The 26,012-nt window shown below is 46.0% G+C and overlaps 1 protein-coding gene across 2 annotated transcripts in view; it reads left to right on the top strand.

The window, feature by feature from the left end:
- Positions 1 to 26,012, top strand: part of Zdhhc14 (zinc finger DHHC-type palmitoyltransferase 14) — a 235,773-nt gene that overhangs the window by 122,096 nt on the left and 87,665 nt on the right. For both annotated transcript variants that reach the window (XM_027401061.2, XM_027401062.1), the window contains exon 2: positions 8,472 to 8,632. In XM_027401061.2, coding sequence (XP_027256862.1) covers positions 8,472 to 8,632 — 161 coding nt within the window. The remainder of the gene's footprint in view (positions 1 to 8,471; positions 8,633 to 26,012) is intronic.

Raw genomic sequence — 26,012 nt, forward strand, 5'->3', positions numbered from 1 at the left:
AGTCAATGGGATGACAGGAGTCAGCGGGCCTTGTGGCCTCCGAGAGCCCCTGAATCCAGTTCTGAGCAGTTCCATCACATGGCAGACCTTCTGGGCAGAACATACAGGCAGGGAGACTCAGACCCTGCTACCACTGGGGCAGATAGATAGAGGAGGGCCAGACTCCAAGTGTACGATGGTAAGAGACCACCCTGATTTCAAATGTCCACACAATGGTGGTACGTGACTTTTAAACTGTTGTCTCAATAAATGTAACATAGCTCTTTCAGTCAGCATGGAATAAAACTCCCAAGTAATGACCATATCCTCACATTTTCTCTTGATAAAATGTCTTAAAGCATGGGAGGTCTCGGGTTAGATGAGGTACACAATCAGAGCAAAACTAAAGTCCCTACAGAGTTGCCAAAATGGAAGAGGAGGAGGTGTGCTTTTTAAATATCAGAGAGGGTTAGAAGCGCCCAAGCTTAGAAGTCTAGAGCAAGAAAAAAAAATCGCAAAGGTCAGCCAGCAGTGCCCCACTTGGGAAGGTCTCTCTGGAACACAGCACCGGGCTATTCCCATGCTGCCGTTTCCTTATGCTGACAGGGTGCACTGAGGGTGAAAGAGTAGAGGCAGTGTCTCCAGTTAGTTCAGCACTTTGATAAGGCTGGTGAGTCTGTGTAGCCCACACAAAGATGCACAGGGTTCATCCCCACCCTTCTCTCTGGCTTTGAGCTCTCCTAATTGTCTGTGCTTGTTTTTTTTTTTCCTCCCTTGTTCCCGGGGTCCACTTACTTAAACTCTCCTTCTGCAGCCATCCTGTGCATCTAGAATAGTCAGAGAAATGTTGGGAACTTTACAAAACTCTCTACTGGGGATTCGGGGAGACGACAGCACGGTTGGTAAAGTGCTTGTCTCACAATCCTCCGTACCTGAGTTCAGATTTCTAATATCCACACAAAAGCCAGACACTCTATGCCTGTTTGTTACCCTAGCATTAGAGGATCCCTGTGGATCACTGGCCAGCCAATCCAGCCAATCAATGATCTTCGAATTCAATAAAAGACTGCCTCAAAAAGCAAGATGGTGAGCCACTAGGGAAGACACAATGTCAACTTCTGGTTTCCACATGGATATGCACACACATGCACAAGCATGCATGTACATACAAACCTATATGCACATACAGAAATACACACACACACACACACACACACACACACACACACACACCTATTTGTTTCTTCTGTTCTAAAACAGATTGGATGTTAGTTCTGAATCCACTTTCCTCTGTTTGTCTCCAGCAATGCGCCTGTCTGTGCCTGGTGGTGGTAGATGCATCTCTAAGTGCTGTGATTAAACAGCAAACCACAAAACAAGCCCTGCTTATGTTCCTGCCTGTGAGGGGGAAAAATACATTTGTCTCACAGTGACTCATATGGAAAAGAAAACAGATCATTTTTATTACATCCCTTGCAATCTCCATGCCCATCTTGATGCCACTCTGCTGTTATTTTAGACATGTGAGTCATTGGTTCATATTATTGTATTTCGTGACTGTTTGCCTTATTTGATAACTACTTATTACTGAAATGTATCATGATCGGAAGAGCTGAGATTTGAAACAATAAGTTACCCCATGCTTTGTAAAACATGGAAGCCCACTTGAGTTGAGAAGCAGTGAAGCAAAGCCACTTTCTCTTCCTGCACAATGATAAACACACACACGCTTTTTCATTTCCAAAAGGCAGTTATTCTTATGCCGATGTTTTTTTTTTCTACACAGAACAAAACAGAAATATCAAATGAAGGCCATTTCTTGTTAGTTAAGAGTTAGAAGCTCTTATTCATAGGGACTTTTTGTTTGTGTATCTCCAGACAAAATATTAGGAGGTGAATTGTTTTGATATGGAAATTATTCTTTGTCACATGGTTGTAATATTTCTGCTGTGCCTTGTTAATGTCTTGTTTTGTTATGTTCCTCTTAAGCAAAGTTAATCTCTCAAAGACTTGTGGGGGAGAAAGGGACCTTGCTATTCAATAATGAAATCCAGGTTTCATATTTGAAATGTTGAAGAAAACAGTCTCAAAGTTTTTGTCCAAGAAATTATCTTTATGTCAAATTCAATCCCAATTGAGTCAACCTCTAAACAAAAAGGTAAGAATTAAGGATTCTATGATGTTAGTAACCAGTGGCAAAAATAATTTTACACCTGGCTATAAAGAGAATCGTTTTATCTCTGTGTGTATGATATATGTGTTTATGCGTATGAGTACTGTATAGAATCACTTTATCTGAGTGTGTAAGGTATGGATATGAATGCTGGCATGTTCATGCCATCCATTGTGTGCGTGTGGAGGTCAAAGGAAAATCTCAAATATTAGTCCTCACTTTCTACTTTGTTGGGCACAGGGTTCCTTATCTTATGTCACCATTGCTGGCCTGTGAACTTCAGGGGTGGAGCTCCTCTGTCTCTACCACCCATCTCACCTTGGGATCCCTGGGATTATAGATATGTGCTACCGTTATATTTTATTTGGGGAAATCCAACCCCAGGTCCTCACAGACATGAGCTGTCTCCTCAGCCCCTGGCTATGTACTTTTAATCATAAGAACCCTCTGATTTCATGGTCTCAGATAATATGACACCCGAGAGATGGTTCCAATTTTTATGTATAAACATCAAAATTTTTATGTATAAACATCAAAAACACACAAATATTTTCCCTGGATATTTATTAAGATTGCTATTAGAACCAAAAAGGTACCTTATAATGCTTTGGAAATGCTACACTCTTCTACCTGTTCCCGATGGCATTTTTTTCCCCCACAGTGTACATGATGACACTTTATACACAGCTATTTATTTAATCATGCGTCCAGGGTCAGACAGTGCATGCTGCTGCACATGACAGGAGGGGCATGTTGTGAGGGCATCTCATCATTTCTAGCATTTGTTTTGTCTGGTGCCAAATTAGCTAATTTCTTCTATGTTCCAAAAAAAAAAAAAAATGCATGCTTTCAGAGCCTTATTCTCCTCCTCCCGTCACTTTCCAATTGAGCCTTATGAAGACGAAGATGTCCTTCTCCTATTTGTTGTGCTGCCCTGGGCTGTATGTAGGTCACAATTCCGGAGACAGAAATAGGATTCCATTTGGTGTTTGTGTCTCTGGCAGCTGTATCATCATCTTGTATGAAATCCAGGCCCTCGGGGGCGGAGTCTTCACATCACAGATGGTGTTCAGTGCGGGAGCTCAGGGCACTGATGCTCAGAATGTGAAGGAGCTGTTTGTTTCCAAGCGGTCTGAGCTCAGACTGAGAATCTCTGTGCTGCTCATAGTTCTTTAGCTGTTGAACCAGTGCTGCCAGTGGCTGCGGGTTGGCAAGCTGCCTAGCCGGTCTCCTTCTTCCTGGCAGCCTACCTTCACAGTCAAAGGCAGAGTCTGCTACTTCTGGTCATTATCAGAAGGACTATAGATGTTCTCGGCTTCCTCCGTACACCAGCTTGTAGTTGTCTTTCCAGCACAGATGCTATTGTCTACAGGCACAAATCCTGCAGCATTGTTAAAGGAGTTTCAGGGACTTCCCAAGAGAATTTAGCACTGTCCTTGGTCACACAGAGGCTGGTGACAAAGGACAGTGGTCACCAAGCACTCACTATTTTTCATAACTCTGTACTGACATAAAAGACCTCATCTCCTAGTGTGTCAGAGCATGGAGGATCCCAAAGAGCCTGGAAAATGCACACAGAATGTGTCAGTAGTGTGTAGTAGTTCAACAAGCTATAGTGCAGTCTCTCCCTTATCTCTGAAGAAGACACTCGGAAGGGCAGCTCCTCAACTTCCACACGAAAGGAGTTACAGGCTTCAGCAAACCAGAGGGCACAGAATAGTTGCAGTAAGAATAATAACATATATCTGTAATTTTTACCCAAATTCACCTATAAATATTCATTCTGTTTTATCTCCCTATGCCATACCTTTTCTAAACGATTTGCAAGCAGACTGCACAGCTCGTGGTACTTTGTTCATAAATTCTGTCATGTGCCTTCCTCAAGAACTTGGGGACCTCTTACATCACCGATGCATGCAGTCAGTGTCATCGAGTTTAACACTGGTCTTCTTTGGTTGAATTTAACATGGATGGGTTGTTTCTGGTGGCCACACACTGGCTCATTTTCAAGGCGTAACACAACAGAGGTTGCTTTTTAAATGGCAATAAGAGAAACAGCTAACATCTATCTGCATGATAAGACACATACTTTTAATGTGCTCCGGGATCAGAATCCCTATCTTAATACTCCCAAGCTGATGTCACAGTGCAAGATCTGGACTTGAAGTGATTGAATTTAGGTGCCTTGTGGACAATCTAAACATGGTTAGTGTGGTGGCTGGTTTTGATTGCCGACTTGACACATGTAGCATAAATTGGAAACAGAGTCTCAATGAGACATTGTCTAGACTAAGTTGGCAGTGAGCATGCTTGTTGCCTATGAGAGATCTATTAATTGGAATAATTGAAGTGGGAAAACCCACCCTAAATGTGAGCAGCTTTCCAATCAGCATCTTACATTAATTCATTACTGTCTGTTCTTGACTGTGACTGTAACATGACTAATTGTTTCAAGTTCCTACCACCTACATGTTACCATTAGGATTGACTGCAACGTATTATTGTGAACTAAGTAAACCCTTTCTCCTTTAGGTTGCTTTTGCCAGGGTACTTTAAAAAAAATAACAACAACAGGAAACAAAACTGAGACCCCCCCTAAAGGTTTCATCCGCCATTTCTTCTCACACATGTGGGCCCTTTACAGATGTTTGGGTTCTGGGTTTGATACAGTACTGAGATTTTGGTGGTTGTTTTTATTGTCCATAATGGGGAAACAGCTATTTCCGATGAGGCTTCTCAATTCTTTTCATGTCCTAAGTTGAAATATAAATTCAATGCCAGACCCCAGGACCCAGGCCCACACAATGGAAGGAGGCCATTTTGGTAGGTCCACATCCCAGGGTGCAGGGGCGGGGAAACTCTCTGCAGGCTCAGGAGCATGAGAGACCACTTTATGGCTTGGTTATAGAGTCCCTAGTTCCTTAAGTATTTAACTTGATGCTTTTCAATGCTTACTGTCACAAAATCAAATGTTTTGGAAAAGGTAGAAGCCCGCTAAAGAGTGTTAATTGTGTCAGTTTTTGCCTAAAGCCTCTGGAGAGAAGCACAGACTCCCTTCACACACAGCAATACCCACTGAACTGAAGAGGCATTTCTGTGATGTGTGATTAGTTTTCCAAAGGGTTATGCTAGTCAAGTTCATGACATCATTACAGAATGTCTGAGACTGGGTGATTTGCTAAGAGCATAGATTCATTTCTGACAGTTTTGGAAACCAGGAAACCCAAGATCAAGGGTCTTCCTTCTAGTGAGTGCTGTGTTTCCCCATGGCAGAATATAAGAGGTAAGATAAAGGGCCATCAAAAGAGTGCTGTCTTAGTTAAGGTTTCTATTGCTGTGAAGAGACACCATGACCATGGCAATTCTTATGAAGGAAAACATTTCATTGGGGTGGCTTATAGTTTCTGAGGTTTAGTCCATTATCATCATGGTGGGAAGCAAGGCAGCTTGCAGACAGACATGGTGCTAGAAAAGAGGCTGAGAGTTCTTACATCTTGACTCACAGGCAACAAGAAGTGATCTGTTTCACTGGGCATGGCTTGAGCATATATGAGATCTCAAACTCCACCTCCATAGTGACACACTTCCTCCAACAAGGCCACACCTGCTCCAACAGGCCACACTTCCTAATAATGCCCCTCCTTGGCCATTTTCTTTCAAATTGCCACAAGGACTAAACTCAGTTTTATAGCAAACATACTCTCGAACTATTGAACTTCTGGTGACAATGTCACAGTTGGTAAGAGTGGGGTCCTCGGGGTTTAATTGTTTCTTAAAGCCCCCAAGTCTTGGGCAGTCACTTTGGAGATTAAGTTTCCAACAATTGGACACAGTCAATTGTTCTAAGGTCAATATTTCTTAGATATCCCCCCACCACCCCGCCACCCCAGGCAAGGTCCTCTGTATCCTCACACTTTTTGTGTCATATTCACTTTCTATGAGATTCTCTGGGAATGCTCATAGTTTCAGATGTCCTGGAGTTGGTGCCAGAATAACAATGACCTAATTGATGTTTTTGTTTGTTTGTTTTTGTTTTTAATCCTGTGAAGAAACATCACAGCTCTCAGCCCAGCTGGAGTGTGATGTAGCACTACTTTGTGGCATGGTTTTGCTTTGCTCTGTTTCTGCAGCAGAGTTGGTGGGAGTGGTCACAAACGCACTGGAAATGCTCTGGTGTGTCATCTCTAGTCAGGTGACCTTCCTAGATACCAGTCCCCATGGCCAGCAGGAATCAGTCCCTGACCTGACTCCTCATGTCCGGGACCATTCCACCACCTTCCTCAAGTCAAGGGGAGTCTCTGGGCTTCTTCATGGCAGAAGATTCTGAAAGGCCTGCACTCCTTCAGCAAAGGGATTCCTGTCGTGTGGCCCTTGAGAGCAATCTTAGCAATATCCTCTGGGCATCCCATCAGAGACCTGTACACAGCAGGGTGCTGGTACCCAGATGGGAGCCACACCCCTATCCACCTCCCACATCCAAGCAAGGCTCACCTCCTTGTCTGGCTTCTGTTCTTTACTTGAACAGCCAGGACTTCTGCTTCTGAGGACAAGCTAGGAGTGTCTCCCCACCCCTACTCCCACCCCACCCCACCCCCACCCCAGACACTGTGATCCTGTGGTGCCATGTGTGTTCTTCAACACCCATGACAACACTTAGTGTGGCCACAAGAGACTAATGATAGCCACAACAGACCTCATCCTTCACCAAGTTCCAGGATAACTCTTTGCTCTATGTCTCCTCACCTCTGTAGTGCCAAAACACCATGACAGCAGGCCAACGGTCCAATGCTTGGACCTTCCCAGCCCCACCGCACCAAAATATGAGGCCAAGGGTCCGGTGTCAGATCCCAGCACAACTTTAATTTGCCCAAGTCTCTCCTCTTCCACTCCCACAGTCCCTGAGGCATATGCTCCTCAGTCCACCAACAGTGAGCAGGATTTCACACAATTTATGTGACTAGAGGTAAACATCTGTTGCTCCAGCTACTTGGAAAGCTGCAAGAGGAGGATGACTTGAACCTAGGGTAGAAAGTCCAGATTGGGGAACCAAGAAAGACCCCATCTCTTAAAAACAAAACAAAAATAGTAAGAGCTGGACCACACTCATGAATTGGTTGCTCCCCATGCTTTCTGGGAAAGCCTGGGATTGGTGACTCCTGGTGCTTTCTGGGGAAGTACAGGATTGGTGACTCTCAGTGCTTTCTGGGAAAGCACAGGATTGGTGGCTCTAGGTGATTTCCGGGAAAGCATGGGATTGGTGTGGCTCAGCCTGTGATTCTCCTCCCATGCTCTTCAGAAGCTCCGCTACAAGTCCGTTTCTATGGTGTATCACCCTCCTTTGGACAAACTGCCCCCACAATATTGACAAATGTTTCCTTGGTGTTTGCAAGTGAATGCCATGTTGGCAGAAAGTCCCTGGGTGGTCTGACCCAGGTGGGTCAGATTGAGGTGTCTCTATATTGACATCATCATCTGTGGTTCCAGAGATGGGTGGGGGCTTTGGACGGACAAGTGTTTGCAATGCAAAGGGCTTGTGTGTATTTATTCAAGCTACATTCTAGATCGATTGTACAAGCAGGATTGTTTTCCTTCTGCCAGAGTTTCTCTTGTGGAGCTTGGACTGTCATGGTCAGTGGATAGGGTAGAGTTGGCACAAAGAGCACTGAGAACTGAAGATCACCCCAAATTTTTTTTTTTTTTCATTTTTCAAGACAGGGCTTCTCTGTATATCCCTGACTGTCCTAGAACTCACTCTATAGACCGGGCTGGCCTTGAATGCATAGAGATCCACCTTCTTCTGTCTCCTGAGTGCTGAGATTAAAGGTGTATGCCACAACACCCAGCCTAAATTTTCTTTTTTAAAATTTAAATCCATCTCTTGTGTGGGTGTATGTGTGTAAGCATCAGTATGCACATATCACATCTTACAAGTGGAGGTTAGAGGGTGGCCTGTGCTTCTGTCCCTCGCTGTCTGCCTTATTTGAGATGGGGCCTCTTTATTAGTTCAAGATGGAATATGCCAGGCTAGCTGGCTACTGGGCTTCTGGGAAGACTCCTGCCTCAAGCTCTCTTCTCTCCATAGGATCACTGGGATTATAGACTTGTGGTACTTTATGGATTCTGGGGATCCGGACTCAGGTTCTCACAGTTTCTGGACAAGCGCCCTAAACTGAGACACATTCCCCAGCCCAGTTGAGTTTTAATAGAAATCTGCCTTACTCATCTACATAAGCTTTGGCTTCTTGGAAGATCCAAACTGTGACTGTGGATCCTAACATTGTAACCCTTTCTTCTCTCTCTCTCTTCAACCTGCTGGCAGCTGTCCATACCTCGCAGTGAACATCACCCCCGCCATCCCCGTGGTCGGCGGCATCTTGTTCTTCTTTGTGATGGGGACTCTGCTTCGGACCAGCTTCAGTGACCCGGGAGTCCTCCCTCGAGCCACTCCTGATGAAGCCGCAGATCTGGAAAGGCAAATAGGTAACGCTGAAGCTCGGCTTTAGCCTGTGATCATTCCCCCACCAGTGCTGGCTCCAAAATGGGGGACAGGCTGGGGTATTCATGCAGAGGGCAGGGCGCTGGCTGGCATGAAGAATGACCGGGAAGGAAGGAGGCCATTAAGAGATGACCTGAGTAGAAGGTTGGGATGTGAAGTGGTCGAGGTAAGACTGGGGGGTCCAGAGCTGAGGCAGGGCGCAAGAAGACCCCCCAGTGAGCAAGGGTTCCAGGTGTTCCTTTGAAACTCAAACATCCAATTCTGCTCTGGTCCAGAACCTCAGAGGTTGAGGCTGTTTCTCTCCTATGCTCTCCGGCCTGTCATGGCAGCTTCCCTAATTTCTATAATAAAAGCTAAGCATATTAGTTACTTTTCTCTTTGTTGCAACAAAATATCTGACAAAGGGATTTAAAGAAGGAGGGACTTATATAGGCTCACTGACTGAGGGTGCATACCTCATGGTAGAGAAAGCATGGTGGCGGAGCCCGAGGCAGCTGGTCATATTGTATCTGCTATCAGGAAACAGAGGAATACTGGTGTTCAGCTCACTTTCCCCTATCCATTCAGGCCCAATCCCCAACCCACAGAACAGCACCATGCAATGTTAAAGTGGGTCTCCACCATGATTACCCTACCTACCCTTACAGAGCAGTGGTTCTCAACCTTGTGGGTCAAGATCCCTTTGGGGTCAAATAACCCTTTCACAGATGCTGCCTAAAACCACTGGGAAACACAGATACTTATATTATTATTCATAACAGCAGCAAAATTACAGTTATGAGGCAGCAATGAAAATAATTTTATGCTTGGGGGTCACCATGACACATGAGGGAGCTGTATTAAAGGGTGGCAGCGTTAGGAAGATTGAGAGCCACTGTCATAGGCAGTCCCAAAGTCTTGCCTCCTAGCTGGTTCTAGATCCTGTCAAGTTGATGATCAATATTGAACCACCATACAAGACAAAGTTACATCATAGGCTGTCTTGTTTATCCAGACTAGGATCCAGGATTTCTTTCATTTGCACACCGCAGCAATATGTACCAGCAGTGTGTACTAAAATGAATAGCTTTATTTTCTTCAAATATTAAAGCCTGAATCTAAAGTTTACAGCAATCTAGTTTGAAAATTCAAAACAGATCCTAACATCTATCATGACAAACTCTGAAAGCGTGATCCTTTTCTTGACATGTAAGTGCTCTCAACGGTGTGTCTTGTGGGTGTGTAGCTTTGCTGTGCCACACCAGTAAGTCTGGTAGGAATGGCAGTCAGCCCGTGGTGACTCAAAGGGAACCCACAGAGAGGCCTGGTAAAGCCACCCAGCAGGGATTTCTCTCCTGGTTCCCTTTGCAGCCTCTGCTCAAGCTGCAGAGATGCCCCTTTGCTTTGGCACACGCAGGTGCAGGTGTGGCCAGGGCTAGAAATACTCTTACATCTCCCAAGGACAAAGCAGAGCTGTGTCCTTCTCTCAGCCTCTGCTCCCTCCTTCATCCCTGCCACGTGGGAGGGGGCAGTGGTGGAGACCATGATGCCACCTGCTGTTCTGCAGCCAACTTGTTTCTGAGGCTAAGAAGAAGAGAGAAGGAAGTGGCCAGGGCAAGAGCCTGTTCTAGCACTTCCATCATTTTTTAAACACGGTAGTGGCTATCATGGAACTTTTCTCACAGCTAAGTAACTCTGTGTACATCAGGTTATTCTTGCTCTCTTTTACAAAGGAAGAGAGTGTGTCCCTCAAAGAGGGACTACAAATAAGAGGATGTAGGGAGCTGGACAGGCCTCTGAGTTCCTGCCCTCGTCCCCTCCCTTTCCTTGTATCCCTAAGGAGTGGAGAAGCTAGGGCCGATTCTCTTCAAGAGGAGGCTGCATTTGTAGTCTGGGCCATTTCAATCATCATGCATCTAGGAGACCCTCTGCTTCATACAAACTCCAAGTTGACACAGTGTGTGCTGTGACCCTCCGGGCCACCGCAGGAGCCTCTGCCAGAGCAGTGGCATGAGAGAGCCAGGTGCCCTGCCTTCCTCAAATGTTTGGGCAGCAACAGGGGAGTTCGTAAAGTTTAGAGAGGAAACCAATAAAATAGAAGAGAGGGAAACATGAGAGGGAAAAAAATCAATGAGACTAGAAGTTGGTTCTTTGAAAAGATCAACAAAATTGGCACATCTGTTCCTTTACTGATGAGAAGACAGAGACAGACAGACCAAGGGGCACCATTAAAATCAGTAGTAGACCTCGGAAGAGCTGGGGAGTGTGGGAAAGGGGCTCAACACCACCTGTCACTAATGGTGTGTGAATCAAAACCACACTCAAGTGTGCACAACCCCCACCCCAGGGTGGCTCTGAGAAAAAGACCAATGATGACAAATGTTAGCAAGGACGTGTAAAATCTAAAATGCTTCCTTGTTGCCGGTGGCAATGTGAAATGGGATGTCTGTTTTGAAAAATAATGCCTCAAAATTCTTGAAAAAGCTGAACACAGTTACCAGGGGACCCAGAAATTCCACTCCTAAGTATATAGCCAAAAAAAAATAAAAGTATCCATTTCCACATAAAGACTTGCTTTGCCTGGTAACCAGCACCGGAGCAGAGTTCACAGGTCCACCAAAGGGTGATTTGATGACTGTCAGGTTGTGTATATGCACAACAGAATCCCATTACCAATTTAAAACAGCCATGTATTACTGTAAGTTACACGGATGAACCAAGAACATGATGCTAAGTGAAAGAAGCCAGGCGCACAAGACTACATATTGGGAGACTCGGTATGTTTCATAAGGGCTAAAAGACCAATCTTTAGAAACAGAAAACAGAGCAAGTTAATTATTCCTGACATGAGGTGGAGGGTTGATGTGACAAAAACTGAGGTAACTTAGATAATGGCAATGACTGCATCGTGCAATACATTCACTAAGAATTATTGGGTTGTACACTTCAATGGGTCATCACTGTAATCTGTAAATTATAGTTCAATAATGTGATTTTTTTGCAATGGGAGGAAGTAAGTGAATGAGAAGAGAATACAGAGCTGGTAGAAGAAACTGCAGGGATTTGGGTTCGCACTCTGGCTCACTCTGGCAGCCTGGCTTTGGATGGGGGCACACTTCCCTCAGCTTGTGCCCCCATGTTTTGTCCACGGAGTAGGGACAACAGCATGTGCCTTGTGAGATATTTGCCTGGACCCTGCCTCTCAGAAAATGATGTTACATTTACCTGTTTTTAAGCTCTCCTCTTTTCTCACCTGGTTGTATCCTTACCTTCTGCAAACACGAGTTCCCATCAAAGGATATCCAAAGTGTGACGAAAACGAAAGACAGAGCTGGGTGCCATACCTTCCCAGGCCTGAGGGAGGTTGAGGTACACAGTTTTCTTCCTCATGGCTCTGATTTTTTGATCAGGACTCCTGTATACTCTTGACTTTGATGGAATCTTAATATTTGTTTTGTGCTATCTGGCTGGAGAAAGAAAATGAAAATTTAAGTTTAAAAGCATTTTTTTATTGTCAAGGTTATTACTTCTAATTATAGCGTGTTTGTAGAAAAGCCCGCTAACGGCTGCATGAGTAGTTGATTGAGGGTTTGCCAAGGATTTGAACAGCCATACCCCACCCCTACCCGCTAGCTTCTCAGAGATGTGGGTGCCTGGGCTTCAGAGCCTGTTCGGAGACTCTTAAAAAATGCCCCAAGGCTCCTTCTTCATAAAAATGTTCCCAATAACTTAGGTTGCAAAACAAAAGACACTTAGGAGCAGCAGGAGTCCAGGGAAGGTCATGTAAAGGCCATTTCAGACTTCCTTGGAAACCCCACAGCTTCGGTTCATCTAAGAACAATCAGATACCAAGTGACTGATTTGGGATTAGAGAACAAACAGCTGACACACTATCCTACAAACCTCAGGGCTAAAGTGATTCATTTCAACTCAGGGCAGGCCTTCTGGTGATGGAACTAGAGGACTACATGGACTCAGTTCAACCCTACTCCCTGGAGACATCTGCCCACCCTCCCCACAGTCCCAAGGCTGTCAAGACCAGGAGCATCCAGGCAGTGAGTGGGTGATAGCTATGAACCTGGCCTGTTGTCTCCCAAAGCAAGATGAAGAAATTCTTCCAGGGCACAGTCATCCAAATATTGAGTGTGAGGTCAAGCCACCGCCGAATGGCGATGGGATCGGATCTAAGGAAGCTGGTGGGCTTTAATACATTCGCAGGGCTGGGGATATAGCTCAGGGGAAGAGTGCTTACCTAGGATATAAGATGTTCTGGGTGTGAGAAGGAGGAGGGATGGGGGTTGATCCACTGAGGGGATCCACTGTGTACCTTTCACTGTCTACCTGGGCCACCACTGCATCCACACCCTCAAGTCTAGTCTCCATCCCATTTCCCTCTCTCTATCATCTTTCTTTCTCCTCCTTCCAACTCTCCTCCCCTCATTTGACCAAACCATCCATCAGATTTTATTTCTATAGGTGAAAATGTTAGGAAATGCAACACCACCCTGAAGCAGGAAGTCCCAGCAGACCCGCAGCCCTGCTCCACACCCTTCTGGGTGAGCCTTAAGTTTCCCAGGACCAGTGCCATCAATTTGGCTTGGTGGAGATGTTCTCCAATGACATTTTTATTCTGTGTTTAAGAACAGAAACATTTTCTCTGGAATTCAGTGACACTGATGGATTTTGCTAAGGAAAATAATTTCTGAGCTAGGGATGTAGCCCAGTGACAAGATGCTGTCTATCATGTACAAGACTCTATATTCAATCCCCAGCACTGGGGCAGGATATTACTGGGAGCAATATTTGCCAATTAAAGACTTTAGCCAAATTTCTCTATTACCGTTGAGCTGTTTCTAATGCTTTCCATTTTCATTTTATTACTTTTACTAAAGTTATTTTATTGTAGTAATCTCTTTTCTTGCATAAAATTTGAAACTGGCTTTTTATGAAGGCCCTTTAATACTATGAAATACACATTATAAATTTTCTTTCAGAATTATTACTTTTTAAGTGTAGCTTCTCTCTCTCTCTCTCTCTCTCTCTCTCTCTGTGTGTGTGTGTGTGTGTGTGTGTAGCCCAGAGCATATCTCCCTCAATCATGGTCTACCTTATTTTTTGAATCAAGGTCTCTCACTGAACCCGAAGTTTGCTAATTTGGCAGGGCTGGATGGCTAGCAAGCACCACGAATTGGCCTGTTTCTGCTTTCGCTGCACCAGGACTGCAGGCATGCACCACCATGTTCCACGGTGTACACTGTGGGCACTGTGTGCTACCATGCACTACCATGCATGTGACTGTGCACCTCCCCACTCCCCCACCCCCGTCTCCCCAGTTTTTTGTTTGTTTGCTTTTAGGAAGTCAGTTGCCTAAGATAGCGCTGACTGAATACTTTTACAATGACTGACCTGTGTGTGTCTCCTGAGAGCAGAGGTCCTCACTCATCTCATGCCTGTCAGCTTTATGGCCATGCTTAGCATTTTACTTGGGTGTTGGGGACCTGAACTCAAGGCCTTGTGCTTATGTGGTAGATGCTTTACCCATCAAGCCGTATCCCCAGCCCCAGAACTGCTGCTTCGGCAGAGACAAACTTTATGATCTTTCACCAATTCTTAGAAGGCAACATTTTTTTCTATCCCCCCGGGTCTTACACAATTCACCCTTCCTGTAATTTCTGTCTACAGTAATCATTTCTGCATCCCCCAGACGTTTGAAAGGTCCCCAGAGCTCTGTCCAGAGTCAAGTTACGCCTCTCTGAGGTTCCTTCTGCCTTCCTCATTCTCTCTGACCTGCTGCTCTCTGCCCAGCTCTTGCCAGGGCCTTGAGATGCCAGCTGGAAAACTTTTGGACTGTCTCTTCTATGCACCAGCTCAAGCACTTATCAAGGATCAGCAACCAGAACATTCTTTGTGCTTGTCCTATGTCTTTGTGCACTTGGCTTGCTAACCCTGGTGAACAGGCAAGACGATGTTGCTGTACCTTTTCCATTGCCTGCCTCTCTTGTGTAGGCATCATTCTGGGTTTTCCCACTTAGCATCTCATCTCATGCAGCAGCCGCCCTATGGTCTCCAGATGACACTAACTTCCCTACTTTATGCGTGAGGAAAAGAGAGTGACTTGAGCTGTGAGACCAGTGCAGGTCCTTAAGATGTCACTCCCTACACTCTTAGCTGATTTCAAGTCCTGACTCCATCTTGAAGGCATGGAGCTAGGGCTTAGGTAGGGCATTTCTGGGTTTACTCAAGCAGGTAGGATTTCCCTTCCCCTGGGTTGCATTCTGTCACTCCACAGTCTGGCGGCATCGCCTCTTTTCTGTTTCCTTTTCTGAACTGACTTTCTCCATCCTAGCCGCACCTCATACATAGGTGGTGGGTTGGCATCTCGGAGCTTCTAAAGCCCTGTGCTGAGGGGGCAGAGAGTGAAGTGTGAAGGGAGACTCCAGACAATCCTATTGCCCTCTGGGAGCTACCTAAGGATCCTGGCTGTGCTGTGTGGTGGGAATGTCCCTGCCATTGTACATGATTGTATGGTGCTTAAGCAACGAAGCGCCAGGGAACTCATATCTGAAGTAATTTCTGGGAAAGACAAAAGCTTTTGAAGAAAACAGGATGCTAGGCAGAAAAGAGGGGGTAAATAGAGTTGTTTTGGGAGAAAATTCTAGAATGATCTAGTGTGTACAGATGTCAGGGGAGGGTAGGCAGCCAGTCTTCCACATGAATGCAGGGTGGAGGCTCAGCGTGATTGTCTCTCAGTGAGTCCCAGCCGAGGAGAACTGGGAACCAGATGTCACAGTTCAACATTGTGGTATTTGGAGTAAATGCCACAAGATTTGAAGGGTCTAGTTCTAGAGAAAAGGAGGAGCTAGAATTTGTTCCACCGCAGATTTGAAAGGATGTGTGGTTTCCATCCAGGGCATGTGTGGAAACCTGTGTCATTTCTTCTTCCTTCACATGGGACAGAAGCATGGGCTGGAGTTGAACTCCATTTCTGGTGCACGCGTGTTTGCTTACTCAGGTGATTTGGTGAAGGCTGTTCTCTGTAAGGAGTGCTCAGAGCGGGGACTTCTGCTAGATGCTGCCTGTGGAAAGCCATCTGCCAGCTCGTCTCTTTAATGGGTCCTTGTTATGCAATCATCTTCTCCATCTTCCAGATAGCTGTGTGTCAGAAGGCAAGGTGCCTTTCACTCCAGGGGAACAAGAGGCAAGGGGTTCTGCTTAAATAAATGAGATCACACACTTGTTCTCCACTGAGCTGAACTGTAAAGTCCAGACTCCTCAGTCTACATAGGTATTCCAAAAGTCACAGTGTCCCCATCCTGAATCAGTATCTGTCCCTCTCCTCCCCTCTCCTCCCTTCTCCTCCCCTCTCCTCCTCCCCCTTCCCCCTTCCTTCTCTCTCTTCCCCCTTCCATCTCCTTTCCTCCCCTCCCCTCCCCTCCCCTCCTCACCTCTTTCCTCCTTCCCTCTCCTCCTTCCCTTTTCCATCTCCCCTCCCCCACCCCTCCCCTCTCTTCTCCTCCCCTCCTGTGAACCCAGGCCCTCATACATGTTAGCCAAATGCTCCAACACTGAGCTACATCTCCAGGTCTCTTTTTACTTTTTTGAGACATGATTTCAGCAAAGTTACCCAGGCTGGCTTTGAACTCACTCCATAGTCTATCTAGGCTGGCCTTGTACTTTCCATCTTCCTGCCTGAGCCTCCTTAGTAGCTGAAATGGCAAACCTGGACCATCAATCCTAGATCTGCATCTTTCTCTCTTAATAGAGTTGAGATTTCACGTGCATACAGGCGCCTGTGTATAAATGGCATTCTTTAGCGTGAGTTGGTCAACTGCTCTGTAAAAGCAATATTAGTTCATACTGGATATGGGGAAGGCTCTCTTTGTCTTAATAGACCAAACTCACTATCTTGACAGGTAGTGTGAAGTCAGCCCAGTGTGGTCATATAGCAATGCTGACATGCTTTGTTAAACAACATGTGTGTGCTGTAAAACTAACCAGTTCTCATCCCCAGAACCAGGAAAAGGGGAGAGAATAATAAAATAGTCAGGGTAGGGAATGTCTTCATGGATAGAGGGAGACATGATGCAAGCAGAGAAAGAAGGTGATTACGTAGTATGGAAAGGGACAGATGGGACCACACATGACTCAAGAGCATGATTAGCAATTGGCCTGGAGTATACAAGTCCAAGGCCCACCTGCCAGCCAGGGATGCTGAGAATGCTGAGGATTCCAGACTTCCCTGAGGTGGCAGTACTTTCTGTGCCTGGCCACCTCCCAGCAGGCGCTCCGTTCCGAATTGTAGAACTTTCCCACTGTCATGGATGTCCTGGACAACTCTTTTAGTGTATGGATGAGTAACCTGAGGCTCTTGCTCACAGAGAGCTAATCAGTGAGTAATCAAGGACCCTGATGCTAAGGTCTGACACCACAGCTAAGTGTTGTATTCCTCTCCGTTGACTAGCACTCGCTACTACACACAGTAGGGTCCCTGGATGGGGCAAGCATTATCATAGTCAGCCAGGAACTATGAGAAAGGCAGAGCCTCAGGCCCCACCCACTCCTGAGTCAGAATCTGCATCAACTTTACCAAGGTGATAGGTGAGTCATGGAAACTCTGAGAAGCATAGCCCTCAGATTGTCCCTATGCACCTAGTGACCTTCTTTTCCAGCTGTCAGCAACTTCCCCACCATCTAAAACTTCAAGACTGAGTGTTTTCAGGAATCCAGATAACTGTATTGAGCCTGCAGTGCTGTGAGGTAGCAGCATGTTCTCTATTATTAAGATAGCTCAATTGTAAAAGCGCCCAGTGTGCAAGCCTGAGGATCTGAGTTCAGATCCCCAGAACTGAGCAGAGAGGGAGGCAGAACAGCCAGATCCCTGATGCTCATTGGCCAGCCTGTCTAGCCAATCAGTGAAGTCTAGGGTCAGGGAGAGACATTGAGGAAGAGTTACAGGCACATACCTGCACACCTTTGAGCACACAGCCACATGACCACTTACATCCTACACACATAACTGCAGCAATCATCGCCTTGTCTTTGGGTCATGCTGTATGGATCCCAAAGTCTGTTTATTTCTATTAGCAAAATGTCTGATCATGAGGAGATCTGTGGACAAACTGATGGTTCCTGAATCCCAGACCAGCCACTCTGTAACTCTGAGGAGTGTGTTGATTTCTGTGAGCCTTGATTTTGTTGTCTACTCTGTAAACCTGCTAAGTGCAAGGATCCACCCCAGCGCAAGCATACTAAAGTCAACCCTGTCTCCTTGAGTTAACTGTGAAAATCTGGACTCAAGACACTCCATATGACTTGGCCTCTTCAGCTACTCACACAGAGAGAACTCTGTGTTCTGCTCGTTTTAAAATGCAGAGCTGAATTCATGCTCCTATAAATTCAACAAATAAGCCACAGGTTCTGCAAAAGAGTGAGATAGTTAAATGACTCACTGGGTATTACTATCATTAGTGTTTTAACTGGTGTGTTTGAGAAGAAGAAGCAAGGTAGAGAAAACAATAGTCTTCCTGAGTGGAGGACTGAGTCCATCAGGGAGGCTTTCTTGGGAATCCAAAGATAAGATTCATCCAAAAATCAGTAGGGCAGCACGTTGGGCAAAGATGCCCCAGAACAATGGTGTGATGGCTGGTGCATAGGAGCGAGGCAGAGGGAGATGAGGCTGGCTTCTCAGGTCACAATGCCCTTTCAGGAGGCTGGTCAACAGAGAGAGCTGGCTCTTTGTGCTGGGAAGCAAGGCCTTTCTGTCCCAAGTGCAAAAATATTGTGCCTGGCATCTTAGGAATAAAAAGGGAAATCATGGCATTTGTGAGGACACAGGGAATGGACCAAGGTGAGTAAGTGTGAAGATGACACACGTGTGTGCATGCGTGTGTGCCTACATCTGTCTGTCTGTCTGCCTGCCTGCCTGCCTGCCTGATTGCTTGTCTGTCTGTCTGGAGAAGGTGGATCCAGCATGGTAGAGAGAAACATTAAATACTTATCACACAGAAGCAGAGGCATTGACCAGAGAAGCGTGAGCACTGCCCCCGTACAGTGTCTCCATAACAGACAGGGATCTGCCCCCATGCAGTGTCCCCAAAACAGATGGGGCTCTGCCCCTGTGCTGTGTCCCTATAACAGACAGGGAGCTGCCCCCGTGCAGTGTCTCCGAATGAGCACCCATGGCTTTGTGGTTAGAAAGGTGGGCTCAGACTTAACCAAACAAAATACTCATCTCTCCCTGATTTTCTCTTTTATTGTCCAAGAAAACACTTCAGGGTATTTGTTGAAACTCTGAGGACAGCTTCATTCAAAGTGAGGAGAGGAGATGGTGACGGATGTATTTTGCAGTGGAGAGGAGACTTTGGCATTCCGTTCCACTCACACTGAATAAAAGTCCTATCTGAAGAGCAGAGTCAGAATCGTCAGAGAAAGAAGATCAGGATGAAGGGGGGGGGGGAGCATCCTGGCTAAACCAGCCTGTCAGGACTGTGACGCCGTCAGATCAGGGCACCCAGTATGACCTGTGGTGGTCAGAGACACAGTCAGATAGTGAGTAACCAGACACTCGGAAGGGGGTTTCTGGATAACCTTGTCTAGCAGAATTCCTGCTAAATAGGAGACAGTGCAAAAATGAACACAGAAGTCCAGCTGTTAGGACCTAGTTGAGAAGAGTGTTGAAAAGAGCTGGCTAAAATTTGGATAAGAGCCCTTGTCACCACAGATGCCCTAATGCCACTCAAGTGCTCAGATACTCTGGAGTCACTCCAGCCAAAAACCCTGTGTCCGTGAAGTGTCACCTTATGGGGTCCACATCAGCTCTGCTGCCCTCACCGAATCTCTGCCACACTCAGTAAACTCTAAACCAACGTTCCACTTGCTTCCCAGAGACCTCCATCCTCCCTTCTCTGGTGTCATGCACTGGAGAGGAGGGCCGATGCCACTTATGTGGGATCCTGACTTACAGATGAAGCATTTGGATTTTTGATAGGTGAGTGCTGAGGTTAAGCATTGCCAGTGAGCACGAGTGCTGGTGTCCAACATATGATCCGAAGCATCCTGGGAATCCCTGTGCCCAGCTCTCAGAGGCAAGAGGCTACCTAGAGAGAGGGGACACTAGGCCTCAAGGCAGTAAGACCTGGGCACACAATGTGCCATCCTGCAAGGGCTAAAGCACCAGTGAAAGGCTCTGAGCTCACACAGACCAACGGAAGTGAAGAGAGTGCTTATACAAAAGCCGTAGGTGACCACTCTCCAGGAGGAACCCCAAGCAGGTGCATGCCAAGTTACCTGCCATCATAATCTAGATACTTTTCCTTGTTGGTGAATGTGTGTGTGTGTGTGTGTGTGTGTGTGTGTGTGTGTGTGTGTGTATGTATGTATGTATGTATGTAAATAAGCTAGAGGTCAACCTTGAGTGTTGCTCCTCAGGATCTACTCACTTTATCTTTTGAGACAGGCTCTCTCCTTTGGCCTGGAGTTTGCCTCCTCAGCTCTCCACCAAAGCCCAGGGGTCTGCCCGTCTCTGCCTCCACTGCACTGGGATTACAAGTAAGAAGAGCTGTGCCAGGTTGTTTACATGGATCAAACACCAGCCCTAGTGTGTATGCACACAATAATTTAATTTATTTTTATTGGCTAACTTAATTTATTGACTAAAATATCTCCAGCCCTGGTGGAGTTAGGGTTTCTATTGCTGTGTAGAGACACCATGACCATGGCAACTCTTATAAGGGAAAATATTTAATTGTGTCTGGCTTACAGTTTCCAAGTTATAGTTCATTATCTTTATGGCAAGAAGCATGGTGGCATGCAGGAAGTCAGGGTGCTGCAGAAGGAGCTGAGAGTTCTACATCTTGATCCACAGGCAAAAGGAAGTGAACTGTGTCCCATACTGGGCATATCTTGAGCATATAACACCTCAAAGCCTGCCTCCTCAGTGACACACTTCCTCCAACAAGGCTAAACCTCCTAAATAGTGCTACTCCCTATGGGGGGGCATTTTCTTTCAAACCACCACACCTGGAATATTTACTTTAAAAACAAACAAACAAAACAAAACAAACAAACAAAAAACTGTTTCTGTTCCATGATAGAAACTTCAAGTTCAACAGGTCTTGAGTGAGTTGTTTTTTTACACTCAGAAATCAGATCAAATAGCAGAATCCGTGGCTCTCACAACACTGAAACACAACACACTTGCAGTGTATAGAGCAGTGTGCTCTCTCTAGAGGTAGAATCAAATCATATGCCCTACTGCCTATTTTCTCATACTGAGTGGGATTTTTTTTAAATTTAGGTAATGAATGAAGTTAATATTAATATTTTATTTACATCCAAAATATCACTCTACTGTGTATTCAATATTAAAAAGCAGTAATATAATATTTTATTCTCTCTCCTTTACTGAGTCTTCAGAATCTGGTGCATGTTGCATACTTACATTTCATTTTGGACCGGCCACATTTTAATTGCCTGGTAGAATAGACACATATGACTAGTGGCAACTGCATGTCCTGGAACTCACTTTGTAGACCAGGCTGGCCTCAAACTCACAGAGATCCACCTGTCTCCTGAGTGCTGGGATTAAAGGCGTGTGCCACCACGCCCAACTGGAATCAAGATTTTTAACGAGATAGTTATCCAAATCTCTGACTTTTCTGTCTTCTTTTGGATTACTTGACGGGAACACTGGGAGGGATGATTTTTGTGGGGGCTTTATCTTTGGGGGTAAGGTGAAGAACACACAGAGGGTGATCAGAAAGAGCTGTCACTGCCCATCTTTCAGTGCTTGGTATTCCTGAGCATTAAGCTAGACTCTAGTACTTAACTCTGGGGTCAGGCAGGGGGAGAGGTCTTGCTGACCCACCAGGCGGTGCTTAGGTATGGTACTCAGGCATGTCACTGGACTTGAAGAACCTGCCCCTTAAACGTGTTCTTCCATTTCCCTCTGAAGTTGGGTTTTGTATCAAGACTCAAATCTGACTTGAAGGGCAGAGCTTTCAAGTGCAGACAGTGGTTTACAGGAGACATGAGAGCAGATGTTTCTGCAGGCCTTGTGTCACTTGCTGTGTTTGTTCCTTCAACTTCAAGACATCTGCTGCATCCCTACTGCACCTAATGTGGCTCCTTAATTACAGGGAATGGTGGCCAATGGGGCCACTTGGTTCATTAGTTTCAGGCCTAGCAGGCTGGGGGAGGAAGAATGGTTTTTAGCTTCACCATTTGTTCTCTTCAACGGTGCAGTCATTCACTCACAAATTCAACCTTAGTTTGTTGAGTGCTTGCTGGGTAGTATACACCATGATAATAGCTTGCTGTGCTCTTGACAGGCTATATTTCTTCTGATATTATAAAGTTATAATCAGTGGGACTGTTTGATGTATCTACATGAACTCAACATTAGTGTTCACTGATATGGTTAAATGCCATGCCATTTGATTAGGCCAGTGGTTCTAGAAGCTGTGCATAAGACAGAATCACCTAGAGGGCTTGCTAAACATTGGTCACAGGCCGGGGTGATGTCTCAGTTGGTAAAGTGCTTAACTTGCAGGCATGAGCATCTAATTGTAATCCCCCAGAACCTATGTACAAAAATCTGGGCATCTGGGACTAAAAGAGATGGCTCAGCAGTAAGGAGCACTACCTACTTTGCAGAAGACCCAGGCTCACTGCCCAGAAACAAGGTGGTGGCTCACAATGTATGTAACTCCAGTTCTTTATGATCTGATACTCTTTTCTGGCCTCCATAGGTACTACATACATGTAGAACATATACACACACCATGTGTGCACACAAGCACTCACATACCACCCCACTCAGGTAGGCATTACAGGGAACACTTGTATTCCCAGAACTGAGAAGACAGAGACAGATGGCTCCTTAGGGCTCTCTGACCCACCTGTCCTGCCTGCTAGGTAAATTTAAGGCCCCATCTAAAACATTAAAGTGAATGGCACCTGAGAAAAGACAGCTAGGGTTGTCTTCCAGTTCCACATGTGTGGGGGGCGGGGCTGTCAGGGAACAGTCTGCTCTCTAGCAAGTCCTGGGTCTGGAGGCCACACTTCCAGAGCCTCTAGACTGATGTGCCCTCCCTTAGGGTCTTCTCCCTTGTGGGTGGTCTACAAATCCACAGGCAGCCAAGCTTCCCTGCAGAATTAACAACCACAAGATTCACACCTCAAGGGTCACCTCTCTGTGGTCTGTTTTATACAATACAGATGTTTCTTATAAACAGGAAATCCCTCGAGAACCTTACAGAGGGACAGTAGGGAAGGAATGACCACATGGCCACATGTCTGCCTGGAGAGGACCAGCCTTGCCCGTTATGGCCTCACAAACCCCTCTGTGGCCTGGCCCTCTGTGTTCCACCCACGCCCACATCTGAGCTGCAAATACAGCAGGACCCTGCACTTTAACACAACCAGCAGCCACGTGCATGAGCATGGTGGCTTCCTCCTGCCTCCTGGGGTGTCTTCTGACAGAGCAGGTGGCAGTAACAGGACTGACTCTCAGGGCCCTGGCTTCACTGCACCTATGCCTTAAGTAACTCAAAAGCCAGTTCAGAAAATGTGGACACACCTTTCACTTTCTAGGAGAAAAAAAAAAAGACTCATTTTCCTTTACAGGCACGTGACAAGATTTTGGTGCCATCTCTGGTAACGACCCCATGAATGCAAACAGAAAGGTGGAAGTCTTAGAAAGGGACATAGAGACTAAATTGGTGGTGAATGACCCGCATATGTGACGATGGCTGGATGTGAGCAGGAGGCCCTCTGCTTCCTGGTCCCTCCTTCAGTAGCACTGTCTGTCCTGTGGCTGGACACTCTTCAGTTGAGACCCATAATGAGCCTGCAGAGTGGATACAGAATACTTCTCATTCATGTGGCATTCAAAAATCTCATGGTATTTAATGATTTTCTGGCTGTCTATCTAGTTGAGAAATCAGTTAGCACTATTTCCTCAGTTTAAGCTTGGCCCTGATTTAGGCAAATAAAATAATTGGGGCTGTAAAGATGCCATGGCACTTAAAAACACTTGCTGCTCTTCCAGAGGACCTGGGTTCAATTCACAGCCTCAGCATGGTGGGTCACAACTGTCTGCTGTCTGTAGCTCATGCTCCAGGGAATCTGACTCCATCTTCTGAGTTCTGCAGGCACTGTGCATATGAAGGCAAAACTCCTATGCACATAAGTAATAGTAACTAAAAACTTTAATAAAAGAATCAAAAGAACTGTAGGTGGGTAAAATATGGGAGAGTTGCATACAACCAAGAAAGCACAGATATTCTTAAAGGTGGCAAGTGCTGCTGGGCTCAGTTGACAAAGTGCAGACTGCACCAGCATGAGGACTTGAGTTTGATCCCTAGGACCCATATAAAAAGCCAGGCACAGGGTGCCTTCTTATAACCTCAGCTCTAGGAAGTCAGAAACAACCAACTGGTGAGCTCTAGGGTCAGCAAGAGACCCTGTCCTCACAAAATTGGAGTAATTGAAGAAGACACTCTGTCAGTCTCTGACCTCCACACCCTTGTGTACACACGAACACATATGAATACACACACACATGCACACACATACATACACATATACACCCATCCATGCAGACACACACACACACACACACACACACACACACACAAAGAATGCCAACAAGGAGTGATTGCAGCTTCTGCACAGTTGCCAAGTAATTCTTTATGGCGAGGCCAGTCCTAGAAATCTGACAATATAATCATCTTACAGTGTTGCTGCACGGCCCCTAATGGGGAAACCACACTGGGGGTTGAAGACCTTGGTGGTAATGTCAGCTGTGTTGACATTACCATGAGCCTCAGAGAAGATCAAGGGAGATCAAACAGGAAGATATCTAGAAAAAAGCAAATCTGAACTAGATTTTGGGTGGCATGAAGCACGGGTCTTGCCCCAGGAAATGAACGGGAATGAGGAGCCTTTATTTCAGAATATGAAAATCCAGACAAGAGTCCCGTGGCTGCTGATGGAGATATATAGAGAGAAAGGCAATAGTGCATGAATCTGAGGAGTGTGTGACAGAATGTAGCTACTCAGGGCAGATATCAGCAGTCAAGAAAGCAGGACAGGGAAAGAAAGGAAGTGGCTAACATTTATGTAGCACTTGCTGTATGTCAGGCACTGTTTGAATGGTTCATATGCTAACTCAGCCCTTCTAACAACCTAGGAGCAACCTATAAAATTATTCTCATTTTATACAGATGGAGAGATGGGGGCTCAGAAGGGACATGTAACATTTAAAATTCTCCTGGCTGGAAATGGAAGAGCTCTCTCTCTCTCTCTCTCTCTCTCTCTCTCTCTCTCTCTCTCTCTCTCTCTCACACACACACACACACACACACACACACACACACACACCATGCCTCGTTGGTTAGTTTTCTCTTGGCTGCTGTGCTGAACTGGGGTTGTAGGGTGACGGGGCTCAGAGAGTGGGAATAGGTCTGGAATCCAGGTGGTCCTGCAAAGTTTGGAAGAAATGAGCACCCTAGTCTGTGATCAGGTCAGGATTTCAGTCCGACCTTGCAGAAAGCCACCCCAAAGGCCAAGACGTCATCTTGGAAAAGAGACGAGGGGTCCATTACTGAGGGCTCATCTCAGGGGTCCCTGAAGCTGAAACGGGGGCGTGGAGGCAGAAGAGGAGTGAGACATGTGAGGCAGCCAGGGCAGTTCTGGGCCAGGCATGGGTTTAAAAAAGCTACCTCCTGTGGAGGAACAAGCTGGGTGACTCTACCACTACCACTCATGATCAGGGGCTGGTTACGTGGTGTGGCCTCCACCCTAGAACCCTCTTCTTAAAAGACACTGTCATAGAGGATACTCAGACACCAGGGGCCAGCCTGGCCCTGCTTCTGGTACCCAACCTGTATCATTAGAGGGAGATTTCTAAGTGATGATGACGTCAGCAGGAGAGGGACAGAAGGGAGCCGAACCAAGTAGAAAGGAGGCCCCAGAAGAGTCCTGGCAAGTCAGGAGGGGCCCTATAAATGGCTCCACAGTTGCTTGTGCTGTAGAGACTGGCGGGGTTGTCCTGACGGTTGGCGGAGGACACATGATTTGTGCCGTGTGAGGGTGTTCAGCTCCAAAGGCTCCTCCAGTACAGATGCCTATGTATGGACAGACATTGGGCAGTCAGGGCTCTGCTGGGGCCAAGGAAGCCGATGTGTCCAGCGTGGTTGGTGTTAGGGCTTAGAAAGAGAGAAAACTAAATGCTGTTTTATGGGCAGAGTATCGTTTGTTCTCATACACAAATGGGGTTTTAGGAATAGCCTGGACTTTGTGTTTAAAGGATTTTTTTTTTTATTTTATTAGTTCAAATTAGGAACAAACTTGCTTCAGATGTCAATCCCTTCTCCCTCTCCC

The sequence above is a fragment of the Cricetulus griseus genome, chromosome 2 (genome assembly GCF_003668045.3).
Source record: "Cricetulus griseus strain 17A/GY chromosome 2, alternate assembly CriGri-PICRH-1.0, whole genome shotgun sequence".
Taxonomy (NCBI): domain Eukaryota; kingdom Metazoa; phylum Chordata; class Mammalia; order Rodentia; family Cricetidae; genus Cricetulus; species Cricetulus griseus.